Source organism: Oncorhynchus nerka, linkage group LG9b, assembly GCF_034236695.1.
Source record: "Oncorhynchus nerka isolate Pitt River linkage group LG9b, Oner_Uvic_2.0, whole genome shotgun sequence".
Lineage (NCBI taxonomy): Eukaryota > Metazoa > Chordata > Actinopteri > Salmoniformes > Salmonidae > Oncorhynchus > Oncorhynchus nerka.
The window spans coordinates 41778049-41793093 of NC_088424.1; the positions used below are offsets into that span (position 1 = coordinate 41778049).

Genomic DNA, 15045 nt, shown 5'->3' on the forward strand with positions numbered 1-15045 from the left:
TTAGGGGACTCTTCCCCAATTTCATCTCTCTGTAGGTGATGGCTTTGTTAAGGAAGGTTTGGGAATCTCTTCCTTTTAGGTGGTTGTAGAATTTAACGTCTCTTTTCTGGATTTTGATAATCAGCGGGTATCGGCCTAATTCTGCTCTGCATCCTTTTATTTGGTGTTTTACATTGTACACAGAGGATCATTTTGGAGAATTCTGCATGCAGAGTCTCAATTTGGTGTTTGTCCCATTTTGTGAATTCTTGCCCAGCTAGCAATGAGGAATCGGCCCAGAAGCGGCCCTCATCTGGGGGGCCGGAACTAATGGGCCTGGAATCGGGTGTCGGACTCTGGCCCGCAATCAAAATGAACGACTCCAGAATCGGCCGTTACCGTCTACCGGAATTCAGCCGACCTTGACGGCATCTTACCTGAAACCCCCAGAAGAGGCCTGATGCAAATTTAAATAAATTGATTCACAATTACCCGATTTAGTCATTTTAAATATTACTATTTACATTTTATACATAAAAATTATACCCATCCACGAAGAAAAAAAACGATGTTGGAGGAAACACCAGATAACTCACACCGGAATCGGCCCGAGCTCAATCCCCACATCCTTGACATAAGTAATACTGCGGAAGGCGGCCCAGACTCGGGCCACATGACATCGGCCGAGTCTGACTCTCAGCCGTGTGCCCCGACTCTCAGCCGGAATCGGCCCAGATCCACTGTGCTAGCTGGGTGGATGGTGAGCGGACCCCAGACCTCACAACCATAAAGGGCAATGGGTTCTATAACTAATTAATGTACGTATGTTTAGCCAGCTCCTAATTGGTATGTCGAATATTATGTTCCTTTTGATGGAATAGAAGGCCCTTCTTGCCTTGTCTCTCAGATCGTTCACAGCTTTGTGGAAGTTACCTGTGGTGCTGAAGTTTAGGGCAAGGTATGTATAGTTTTTTGTGTGCTCTAGGGCAACAGTGTCTAGATGCAATTTTTATTTGTGGTCCTGGCAACTAGACCTTTTTTGGAACACCATTATTTTTGTCTTACTGAGATTTACTGTCAGGGCCCTGGTCTGGCAGAGTCTGTGCATAAGATCTAGGTGCTGCTGTAGGCCCTCCTTGGTTGGTGACAGAAGCACCAGATCATCAGCAAAGAGTAGACATTTGACTTATAGTAGGGTGAGGCTGGGTGCTGCAGACTGTTCTAGTGCCCTAGACCTCACAGCCATAAAGGTCTCTCTCTCTCTCTCTCGCTCTCTCGCTCTCTTGGTCTCTCTGTCTCTCTCGCTCTCTCTCTCTGTCTCTCTCTCTCTCTTGGTCTCTCTCTCTCTGTCTCTCTCTCTCTCTCTGTCTCTCTCTCTCTGTCTCTCTCTCTGTCTCTCTCTCTTTATCTCTCTGTCTCTCTCTCTCTTTCTCTTACTCTCTCTCTCTCTGTCTCTCTCTCTTTATCTCTCTGTCTCTCTCTCTTGTCTCTCTCTCTCTTTCTCTTACTCTCTCTCTAATACAGTAGTTTGCCATGGCAATCTCCATTCTGCCACTGCAGAAAACTTTGGAAGTTTGCCACACGTTCCTTTCAGTGGACAGATGTATAAAATATTTCCTGTTTCCTCTGCTTTATGGCAAAGCCTTAATCATTTAGAACACACACTGAGCCAGATCTCTGCCAACAGGTTTAGTGAAGTGATCCGTCGGTATGTTGTTGAAACGGAACCCTGCTCCTTACATAGTACACTACTTTTGACAAGACCCATCTATCCTCTGGCCCACTAGTTGTTCTCCCTATGGGCTATGGCTGAAAGAAGTGCACTATATAGGGAATAGGGTGCCATTTGGGATGCAACCCTGGTCTAATGGGATGCAACCCTGATCTAATGGGAAGCCACATGCCATGTTCTGATAGGGAGAGGAGAGCGACCTAATGGTGGGTCAGCGGATAGCAGGAGTGTAATGTTAAACAATAGTCTCCGCATAGATTCAATCCACCCACCGTAGATGTCACCGCCGGCTAAACTAATTTATATTTACGTCATATGACAGGTTGATGGATTGTGCATCCTCCTGGAGTGGATGGCTCTCGTACTTATAAAGAAAACCTTTCTCTACGTCTTTCCCACTCTCTCTATCTGCATTTGCTCTCATGTCTGTGTGTCCCAGTGTCCTCATGTCAACCCATCTAGATCTAGGTCTCTCCCCACTCACTCTCTCTCTCTCTCTTTCCTATGTCCTGCTAAGTCTTGTGCGAATTCTCTCTCTCTCTCTCTCTCTCTCTCGCTCTCTGTTTTACAGGAATAAGCTAAGTGGGAGCTCTGCAGAGGGAGGCAGGAGGAGAATACAATGCTTTGTGTGGATGGAGAGAGAGAGAGAGAGGTTGGAGAGGAAGAAGGCTCCATTGAAAGACAGGCCAGTCTCCCCCTGTGCCCCTCTCTCCCTCCATTGTCAGCAAACAGGCAGGAATTCAGAGAGAGAGAGAGAGAGAGAGAGAGACAGAGAGAGAGAGAGAGAGAGAGAGAGAGAGAGAGAGAGAGAGAAAAAAAAAGAAAAGACTTGGGACCTTTGTTTTCCATTCCTCTCTCCACATCTCGGTGAAAGTGCAGGGAGAGGAAAAACCGGGGGATGATGGACAGGGTTACACTGACCTCGTTAGAGACAGGCCCCCCCCCACCTTCTAATCAAGGACTGATTTAGACCTGGGACACCAGGTGGGTGCAATTAACTATCAGGTAGAACAGAAAACCTTAAGTACCCGGGACCTCCAGACTCGAATTTGAATACCCCTGTCCTGTTCTATCACACACAGGAAATTACATCATTCTGGGACATTACATGATGTGGTAAAGAGTGACGGTGTACATTGTAGTACATCTGAGGTGTAGGTGGAGAGAGGGAGAGAGGGAGGAATGGGCCGGGCCGTGGAGAGAGAGAGGGGTGTGGTTGGCTATAAACCCTGGGACAGTAGGGTTCTGTTGTTATCCTCAGTCCTGGCACCCTGCATCACTCTGTCCTATCTCTCCATCCTTCTCCATCGCTACATAGTGGGACTCCTCCATCTGCAACATCCCTTTAGGAACCCAAAGAGTCAGGAACCATGCTGACCATTTTGGCGCTAGCATCGGTCATACTGCTTGGAATAGGTAAAAATTGTATTTGATTTGTCTTTATATATCCTTAATCTCAGCCCTAACTCTAATTATTTTCACAATTATAAGGCCACTGTAATGTGAAGTGTAACTGCGCTCAATTTCTTTGATTTATGGTTAAAAAAAAGAAGTTACTTCTAGTATGTTAATTCTATGACTAAACCTTCTAATTTGATTTGTGAATTGTGCTGCCAGACCTTTATCAACATCTGGGTTAAAGGTCAAAGAGCACATAGGGTCAGTTACACAATTTGAATAAATAACAGATATGATGAATGATCTCCTATGCTTTACACAGGCTTGGTATTTCATTATCAGCTTTATGTTGAATTAATCCCGTCGGTCGCTGACTCTGGGTGGCTCTGGGTGGCTCTGGGTGGCTCTGGGTGACTCTGGGTGGCTCTGGGTGACTCTGGGTGGCTCTGGGTGGCTCTGGGTGGCTCTGGGTGACTCTGGGTGGCTCTGGGTGACTCTGGGTGGCTCTGGGTGACTCTGGGTGACTCTGGGTGGCTCTGGGTGACTCTGGGTGGCTCTGGGTGACTCTGGGTGGCTCTGGTGACTCTGGGTGAGTGATATTGGTAGATATTAATTAAAGGGAAGGCAAGTAAAGGAAACCTGTCAGATGATTGGTTGGTCTTGTAATACATTGTTATGCGGATGTTATATTGTTGTGACGGAATTCCATAAGGCTCACAAAGTTAGAGTGAGGGTATCAATATTGGGACTCTATCTGAGACAGTGTGTTGACAGCATTTTTACACTTGAGCAGAGATCCTTTTTCTTCCCCCTGATTTTTACAGCTTTGTCAAAATCTTTATTAAAAACGTCAAGTCTTATTCCATTGACATGTTCTCTGCTGGCTGACATTAGTTATTCAAGGACGCTGGAGTTGTGATCTGCTGAGAGTTTCAGCCTGTGAACATTTTGAATGTGCATTTTTTATATATCCACTACCGTTCAAAAGTTTGGGGTCACTTAGACATGTCCTTGTTTTTGAAACAAATGCAAAAAAAATTGTCCATTAAAACAACATCAAATTGATCAGAAATACATTGTAGACATTGTGAATGTTGTTAATGACTATTGTAGCTGGAAACAGAAGATTTTTAATGGAATATCTACATGGGCGTACAGAGGCCCATTATCAGCAACCATCACTCCTGTGTTCCAATGGCACACTGTGTTAGTAATCCGAGTTTATCATTTAATATTTTTTTTTGATCATTAGAAAACACTTTTGCAATTATGTTAGCACAGCTAAAAACTGTTGTCCTGATTAAAGAAGCAATAAAACTGGTCTTCTTCAGACTAGTTGAATATCTGGGGCGGCAGGGTAGGCTAGTGGTTAGAGCGTAGAGGTTGCAAGTTCGAATCCCCGAGCTGACAAGGTACAAATCTGTCGTTCTGCCCCTGAACAGGCAGTTAACCCACTGTTCCTAGGCCGTCATTGAAAATAAGAATTTGTTCTTGCAACTGACTTGCCTAGTAAAATAAAGTAAAATAAAAAATCTGGAGCATCAGCATTTGTGGGTTCGATTACAGGCTCAAAATGGCCAGAAACAAATAACTTTCTTCTTGTTCTGAGATATTAAGATTATTCCGTGCCAAGAAACTGAAGATCTTGTACAACGCTGTGTACTACTCCCTTCACAGAACAGCGCAAACTGGCTCTAACCAGAATAGAAAGAGGAGTGGGAGGCCCCGGTGCACAAATAAGCAAGAGGACAAGTACATTACAGTGTCTAGTTTGAGAAACAGATGCCTCATAAGTCCTCAACTGGCAGCTTCATTAAATAGTACCCGCAAAACACCAGTCTCAACGTCAACAGTGAAGAGGCGACTCCGGGACGCTGGCCTTCTAGTTAGAGTTGCAAAAAAAAAGCCATATCTCAGACTGGTCAATAAAAAGAAAAGATTAAGATGGGCAAAAGAACACAGACACTGAACAGAAGAACTCTGCCTAGAAGGCCAGCATCCCGGAGTCGCCTCTTCACTGTTGATGTTGAGACTGGTGTTTTGCGGGTACTATTTAAGGAAGCTGCCAGTTGAGGACTTATGTCTGTTTCTCAAACTAGACACTGTAATGTACTCCCACTTCTCTTTTCTAATGATCAATTAGCCATTTAAAATGATAAACTTGGATTAGCTAACACAATGTGCCATTGGAACACAGGGGTGATGGTTGCTGATAATGGGCCTCTGTACACCCATGTAGATATTTCATTAAAAATCAACTGTTTCCAGCCACAATAGTCATTTACAACATTAACAATGTCTACACTGTATTTCTGATCAATTTAATGTTATTTTTAATGGACAGAAAATGTGCTTTTCTTTCAAAAACAAGAACATTTGTAAGTGACCCCAAACTTTTGAACGGTAGTGTATATTGTATAGTGTCTCACATGATTTGTGTGCGAGTCAGTATCTTGAATCAAAAGAAATTCCTAATACCCCAAAATACTAGGGATAATAATTGATGATAGCAATGTTTGTAAATGTCATTACATTGGTGGTGGTTAATGTACTGTGGCATGTATTGCATTTACTATATTATTTTTATATAGATTTTTATTGCAAATACAGAATTTACATTCATATTTCAAGGACACAACATAGAAAAATAACCTGGATATTTATATTCTGTGGATACTTTTTGTTATGCTGTGCTTTTTAGTTAGTATCAATCAACTCCAATCCTTGTTGCCTGCCATCATAACTCATGTTCATAACTCATGTTCATAACTCATGTTCATAACTCATGTTCATAACTCATGTTCATAACTCATGTTCATAACTCATGTTCATAGGGCATTGTGCCCTTGGATAAACATTGTGTCCTTGGATAAACATTGTGCCCTTGGATAAACATTGTGCCCTTGGATAAACATTGTGCCCTTGGATAAACATTGTGCCCTTGGATAAACATTGTGCCCTTGGATAAACATTGTGCCCTTGGATAAACATTGTGCCCTTGGATAAACATTGTGCCCTTGGATAAACATTGTGTCCTTGGATAAACATTGTGCCCTTGGATAAACATTGTGCCCTTGGATAAACATTGTGTCCTTGGATAAACATTGTGCCCTTGGATAAACATTGTGCCCTTGGATAAACATTGTGTCCTTGGATAAACATTGTGTCCTTGGATAAACATTGTGCCCTTGGATAAACATTGTGTCCTTGGATAAACATTGTGCCCTTGGATAAACATTGTGTCCTTGGATAAACATTGTGTCCTTGGATAAACATTGTGTCCTTGGATAAACATTGTGCCCTTGGATAAACATTGTGTCCTTGGATAAACATTGTGCCCTTGGATAAACATTGTGCCCTTGGATAAACATTGTGTCCTTGGATAAACATTGTGTCCTTGGATAAACATTGTGCCCTTGGATAAACATTGTGTCCTTGGATAAACATTGTGCCCTTGGATAAACATTGTGTCCTTGGATAAACATTGTGCCCTTGGATAAACATTGTGCCCTTGGATAAACATTGTGCCCTTGGATAAACATTGTGTCCTTGGATAAACATTGTGTCCTTGGATAAACATTGTGCCCTTGGATAAACATTGTGCCCTTGGATAAACATTGTGTCCTTGGATAAACATTGTGTCCTTGGATAAACATTGTGTCCTTGGATAAACATTGTGCCCTTGGATAAACATTGTGCCCTTGGATAAACATTGTGTCCTTGGATAAACATTGTGCCCTTGGATAAACATTGTGCCCTTGGATAAACATTGTGCCCTTGGATAAACATTGTGTCCTTGGATAAACATTGTGCCCTTGGATAAACATTGTGCCCTTGGATAAACATTGTGTCCTTGGATAAACATTGTGCCCTTGGATAAACATTGTGTCCTTGGATAAACATTGTGCCCTTGGATAAACATTGTGTCCTTGGATAAACATTGTGCCCTTGGATAAACATTGTGTCCTTGGATAAACATTGTGTCCTTGGATAAACATTGTGCCCTTGGATAAACAGTGGTTGTGTGTGTATGGATTTTGAAGTGTTTATAAATGGTTTTGAAACCGAAGAAAAATGTTGAAAATAACATGTCTATTCCACTAGGTCTACTTGTCTGTCTTTTCAAAGTCAATTAAATGGTCCATCCACACCACACTAGTTTTGAAGGTTGTGTTGGTTTATTGATGTGAATACAAGGGGTTTGGAACGATAGACTCGACAATAGTCTGGAAGAATAGTCTTGAAAAAAAACAAACACCTTGCAACTCAAAAACATTCTCTACTCCACTCAATCCCGTTGTCTTATTACCCAGGGACAAAGTTGTGGCATGTGCAGCTAAGATTTTTCTGATTTAATTAACCCTGCGTGCCCCAGTACTCTTTATCCTCTTGTCTGTTTTTACAGTATTGTCCTTTTAAATCCCCAGAAAAATAGTTTTGAACCGTGCAGCGCTGATATTTCATGTTTTATATATTTTTTTATTGAAAGCGCCATAAATGTGAACAATGGTGAAACATACACACATAGATGGAATGCTACAATGGTGAAACATACACACATAGATGGAATGCTACAATGGTGAAACATACACACATAGATGGAATGCTACAATGGTGAAACATACACACATAGATGGAATGCTACAATAGTGAAACATACACACATAGATGGAATGCTACAATGGTGAAACATACACACATAGATGGAATGCTACAATGGTGAAACATACACACATAGATGGAATGATACAATGGTGAAACATACACGCATAGATGGAATGCTACAATGGTGAAACATACACACATAGATGGAATGCTACAATGGTGAAACATACACACATAGATGGAATGCTACAATGGTGAAACATACATACATAGATGGAATGCTACAATGGTGAAACATATGCACATAGATGGAATGCTACAATGGTGAAACATACACACATAGATGGAATGCTACAATGGTGAAACATACATACATAGATGGAATGCTACAATGGTGAAACATACACACATAGATGGAATACTACAATGGTGAAACATACACACATAGATGGAATGCTACAATGGTGAAACATACACGCATAGATGGAATGCTACAATGGTGAAACATACACACATAGATGGAATGCTACAATGGTGAAACATACACGCATAGATGGAATGCTACAATGGTGAAACATACACACATAGATGGAATGCTACAATGGTGAAACATACATACATAGATGGAATGCTACAATGGTGAAACATATGCACATAGATGGAATGCTACAATGGTGAAACATACACACATAGATGGAATGCTACAATGGTGAAACATACATACATAGATGGAATGCTACAATGGTGAAACATACACGCATAGATGGAATGCTACAATGGTGAAACATACACACATAGATGGAATGCTACAATGGTGAAACATACACACATAGATGGAATGCTACAATGGTGAAACATACATACATAGATGGAATGCTACAATGGTGAAACATATGCACATAGATGGAATGCTACAATGGTGAAACATACACACATAGATGGAATGCTACAATGGTGAAACATACATACATAGATGGAATGCTACAATGGTGAAACATACACGCATAGATGGAATGCTACAATGGTGAAACATACACACATAGATGGAATGCTACAATGGTGAAACATACACGCATAGATGGAATGCTACAATGGTGAAACATACACACATAGATGGAATGCTACAATGGTGAAACATACATACATAGATGGAATGCTACAATGGTGAAACATATGCACATAGATGGAATGCTACAATGGTGAAACATACACACATAGATGGAATGCTACAATGGTGAAACATACATACATAGATGGAATGCTACAATGGTGAAACATACACACATAGATGGAATGCTACAATGGTGAAACATACACACACATAGATGGAATGCTACAATGGTGAAACATACATACATAGATGGAATGCTACAATGGTGAAACATATACACATAGATGGAATGCTACAATGGTGAAACATACACACATAGATGGAATGCTACAATGGTGAAACATATACACATAGATGGAATGCTACAATGGTGAAACATACATACATAGATGGAATGCTACAATGGTGAAACATACATACATAGATGGAATGCTACAATGGTGAAACATACACACATAGATGGAATGCTACAATGGTGAAACATACACACATAGATGGAATGCTACAATGGTGAAACATACACACATAGATGGAATGCTACAATGGTTAAACATACACACATAGATGGAATGCTACAATGGTGAAACATACACACATAGATGGAATGCTACAATGGTGAAACATACACGCATAGATGGAATGCTACAATGGTGAAACATACACACATAGATGGAATGGTGATGGGGTAAAAAAGGAAGTGTGACAAGAGGTTATTATGAACCACAAGTGTGTTCATCTTTCTCATTTAACCCCGTCTTTAACCCCTATAGTGCCCCAACAGTCGGAGGCCATCGTCATCTACACGGGCTGGGAGCGTCACGCCCTGGTGGGGTCAGACATCCGTCTGTCATGTTCATTCTTCTCCTGGCGCTGGACTTCCGATGACGTCACCTTCTCCTGGAGCTACCGTGCCGACGGAGCCAGGGACAGCATCTCTGTATATAACCACCTCTTCTCTATCACTCCATCCTCTATCACTCCATTATCCTCCTCTATCCTTCTCTATCACTCCATCCTCTATCACTCCATTATCCTCCTCTATCCTTCTCTATCACTCCATTATCCTCCTCTATCCTTCTCTATCACTCCATCCTCTATCACTCCATTATCCTCCTCTATCCTTCTCCATCACTCCATCCTCTATCACTCTATTATCCTCATCTATCCTTCTCTATCACTCCATCCTCTATCACTCCATTATCCTCCTCTATCCTTCTCTATCACTCCATCCTATATCACTCCATTATCCTCCTCTATCACTCCATTATCCTCCTCTATCCTTCTCTATCACTCCATCCTCTATCACTCCATTATCCTCCTCTATCCTTCTCCATCACTCCATCCTCTATCACTCTATTATCCTCATCTATCCTTCTCTATCACTCCATCCTCTATCACTCCATTATCCTCCTCTATCCTTCTCTATCACTCCATTATCCTCCTCTATCCGTCTCTATCACTCCATTATCCTCCTATATCCTTATCTATCACTCCATTATCCTCCTCTATCCTTCTATATCACTCCATTATCCTCCTCTATCCTTCTCTATCACTCCATCCTCTATCACCCGATTATCCTCCTCTATCCTCCTCTATCACTCCATCCTCTATCACTCCATTATCCTCCTCTATCCTTCTCTATCACTCCATCCTCTATCACTCCATTATCCTCCTCTATCCTTCTCTATCACTCCATCCTCTATCACTCCATTATCCTCCTCTATCCTTCTCTATCACTCCATCCTCTATCACTCCATTATCCTCCTCTATCCTCCTCTATCACTCCATTATCCTCCTCTATCCTTCTATATCACTCCATCCTCTATCACTCCATTATCCTCCTCTATCCTTCTCTATCACTCCATCCTCTATCACTCCATTATCCTCCTCTATCCTTCTCTATCACTCCATCCTCTATCACTCCATTATCCTCCTCTATCCTTCTCTATCACTCCATTATCCTCCTCTATCCTTCTCTATCACTCCACCCTCTATCACTCCATTATCCTCCTCTATCCTTCTCTATCACTCCACCCTCTATCACTCCATTATCCTCATCTATCCTTATCTATCACTCCATTATCCTCCTCTATCCTTCTCTATCACTCCATTATCCTCCTCTATCCTTCTCTATCACTCCATCCTCTACCACTCCATTATCCTCCTCTATCCTCCTCTATCACTCCATTATCCTCCTCTATCCTTCTCTATCGCTCCATTATCCTCATCTATCCTTCTCTATCACTCCATCCTCTATCACTCCATTATCCTCCTTTATCTTTCTCTATCACTCAGTCCTCATCTCCTTCTCATTGTACTCATCTCCTCATCTCACCCTGACTAGAGCCCTGGTCAAAAGTAGTACACTAAATAGGGAATAGGGTGCTATTTAGGATGCAGACTTTCACTCGGTTCTCATCTCCTCCTCATTCCCGTCCTCTCACCTGGTGCCAGCTCTTTCATTTCAGTCTCTCTCACCTAATCTGACTGTTTCCATCGTATTATGTCTCTCTACTCGTCGTGACTTGCCCTCCATGGCTCCCAATCTCCCCCTTCTATCCCCCCGTCTCTCTCTCTCTCCTACTCTCATTATCTATCTCCTTCTCTCCTCCGCTTTCATCTACCTCTTGCCTCCCTCTGAAATGATATCACTTCCTTCCTTCTTACTCCTCTCCAAAAACAGTTAATGAACTTTACTTTACAAGCCTCTTCTTTTGACACATTTCATCTCACACTACTATATGGGCTGGTCTAAAATGGCACCTTAGTATTCCCTAATTTTAACCTTTACCAATACAAAAGTAGTTCACTACATAGGGAATAGGGTGCCATTTTGGATTCAACCTTAGCCTAGATGTAAAACCACACAAGAAAGAAACTGAATGTCTTCCCTGTTCCAGGTCTTCCACTACGCTGGTGGATCTCCCTATGTGGACAACAAGGGACCGTTCAGAGACAGGCTGGAGTTTGTGGGGAACCCTGGTCGCCGGGACGGATCCATCCTACTCAAGAACCTGGACTACGGAGACAACGGCACCTTCACCTGTGATGCCAAGAACCCGCCTGACATAGTGGGACGCGCCTCCAGTGTCAGACTGCTGGTCTTTGAAAAAGGTGAGAGCATAGAATTACTAGCCTGAGGATCAGTCTGTTTGTCACACTCCTTGCTTTGGTATGACAAGTAGTGGCAAAGGAGCGGCATAATGGCACAAACAGATCTGGGACCGGGTTTTAGAATTACATAGATACAGTTCCTAGAATAGATACTGGCATCCTAGTAACATGCCTAATAAATCCATCTGCCATCTTGGTCAGGAAAACTTCAATTCTACAAACGGATCAAATTCTATCTAGGTTTATACAGACAGGTCTATTTCATCCACCACTGTAGTGAATTAAAGGGTCCGTCGTCACAATCAGAAGCAGCACTGTGCCACAATCATCCAGAATCATGATCAGAATTCTAAATCAGACTGCACACTTAATCAAGCCCTTATTTGTGCTAATATGTTGTTTAATGGCAGTGTTTTCTTGTCTCTTTCACATTTCTCTCCATCCCTCCCCCTCTCTTTTCATCCTCATTTCTCTCCATCCCTCCCCCTCTCTTTTCATCCTCATTTCTCTCCATCCCTCCCCCTCTCTTTTCATCCTCATTTCTCTCCATCCCTCCCCCTCTCTTTTCATCCTCATTTCTCTCCATCCCTCCCCCTCTCTTTTCATCCTCATTTCTCTCCATCCCTCCCCCTCTCTTTTCATCCTCATTTCTCTCCATCCCTCCCCCTCTCTTTTCATCCTCATTTCTCTCCATCCCTCCCCCTCTCTTTTCATCCTCATTTCTCTCCATCCCTCCCTCTCTTTTCATCCTCATTTCTCTCCATCCCTCCCCCTCTTTTCATCCTCATTTCTCTCCATCCCTCCCCCTCTCTTTTCATCCTCATTTCTCTCCATCCCTCCCCCTCTCTTTTCATCCTCATTTCTCTCCATCCCTCCCCCTCTCTTTTCATCCTCATTTCTCTCCATCCCTCCCCTCTCTTTTCATCCTCATTTCTCTCCATCCCTCCCCCTCTCTTTTCATCCTCATTTCTCTCCATCCCTCCCCCTCTCTTTTCATCCTCATTTCTCTCCATCCCTCCCCCTCTCTTTTCATCCTCATTTCGCTTGCTCTATTTTACAATTTCTTTCTTTCTTTTTTTTTTCTCCCTCTCTCTTTTTCTCCACCCCCTTCCCTTCACTCTCTCAGTTCCCATCCAGGCCGGAGTGATCACAGGGGCCATCATCGGTGCGGTGCTGGGTCTGTTGGTGCTCGTCGTGGTCATCTACTATCTCATGAGGTTCCTGGTGGCCCGCAGAGTCTTCAACCTCAGTGTCAGGTCAGTGTCCCTATGCCTGGGTCTGGGGCCCAACCTTGAGCTCGTTCTGTATGGCTTAGCTGTCACTAGGTGGTATTTTTCTGAATTGATTGAACAGATAGAGAGAGATAATGAAAGTGCAGAAAGTTAGGGACAGGTTGAATCAAAGCTAGCCATGTGTGTCAGATAGAGAGAGATAATGAAAGTGCAGAAAGTTAGGGACAGGTTGAATCAAAGCTAGCCATGTGTGTCAAATAGAGAGAGATAATGAAAGTGTAGAAAGTTAGGGACAGGTTGTGTCAAAGCTAGCCATGTGTGTCAGAGGCTGAGGCATTACCCATAAACCAGCCCTCTGCACAGGAAAGAAGTTGACCTGTATTGACACTTTACAGTCTATATATGTTGCTGTGTCTCATAACCTAGCTGGAGAAACAGTGCTGTGTTCTTACATTTTACATTTACATTTAAGTCATTTAGCAGACGCTCTTATCCAGAGCGACTTACAAATTTTGCAATAGCTATAAGACAGGCAGTACTATACTGGCACAGGAGCAGTACATCCCTTTGACCACCGGAGGCAGAGGTTCTACGTCCTAACTTGGTTCTCTTTGTTTCCTCCAGCAAACATGGAAAGAAAGGGAAGGGTAAAGAGGGATCACAGCAGAGACAGGCAAGTCCTCTCAGCGTCTTCTCACTCACAACGACTACACAACGTTAGCATCTCACTCACAACGACTACACAACGTTAGCATCTCACTCACAACGACTACACAACGTTAGCATCTCACTCACAGCGACTACACAACGTTAGCATCTCACTCACAACGACTACACAACGTTAGCATCTCACTCACAACGACTACACAACGTTAGCATCTCACTCACAACGACTACACAACGTTAGCATCTCACTCACAACGACTACACAACGTTAGCATCTCACTTACAACGACTACACAACGTTAGCATCTCACTCACAACGACTACACAACGTTAGCATCTCACTTACAACGACTACACAACGTTAGCATCTCACTCACAACGACTACACAACGTTAGCATCTCACTCACAACGACTACACAACGTTAGCATCTCACTCACAACGACTACACAACGTTAGCATCTCACTCACAACGAATACACAACGTTAGCATCTCACTCACAACGACTACACAACGTTAGCATCTCACTCACAACGACTACACAACGTTAGCATCTCACTCACAACGACTACACAACGTTAGCATCTCACTCACAACGACTACACAACGACAGTACCTCACTCACAACAACTACACAACGACAGTACCTCACTCACAACTACACAACGACAGTACCTCACTCACAACTACACAACGTTAGCATCTCACTCACAATGACTACACAACGTTAGCATCTCACTCACAACGACTACACAACGACAGTACCTCACTCACAACAACTACACAACGACAGTACCTCACTCACAACAACTACACAACGACAGTACCTCACTCACAACAACTACACATCGACAGTACCTCACTCACAACAACTACACAACGACAGTACCTCACTCACAACAACTACACAACGACAGTACCTCACTCACAACAACTACACATCGACAGTACCTCACTCACCATAACTACACATCGACAGTACCTCACTCACAACAACTACACAACGACAGTACCTCACTCACAACAACTACACATCGACAGTACCTCACTCACAACAACTACACAACGACAGTACCTCACTCACCATAACTACACATCGACAGTACCTCACTCACAACAACTACACAACGACAGTACCTCACTCACCATAACTACACATCGACAGTACCTCACTCACAGCAACAACAGCTCACAACTACAGCACAGTA

General features: G+C 42.8%; 1 protein-coding gene across 3 annotated transcripts in view; it reads left to right on the forward strand.

The window, feature by feature from the left end:
* Window positions 1-2959: 2959 nt before the first annotated feature.
* The window catches only part of LOC115115326 (myelin protein P0-like), a 38406-nt gene continuing 26320 nt past the window's right edge, over window positions 2960-15045 (forward strand). For all 3 annotated transcript variants that reach the window (XM_065013729.1, XM_065013727.1, XM_065013728.1), the window contains exons 1-5: window positions 2960-3127; window positions 9596-9762; window positions 11726-11939; window positions 13066-13195; window positions 13796-13844. In XM_065013729.1, coding sequence (XP_064869801.1) covers window positions 3082-3127; window positions 9596-9762; window positions 11726-11939; window positions 13066-13195; window positions 13796-13844 — 606 coding nt within the window. In that variant the 5' untranslated portion in view covers window positions 2960-3081. The remainder of the gene's footprint in view (window positions 3128-9595; window positions 9763-11725; window positions 11940-13065; window positions 13196-13795; window positions 13845-15045) is intronic.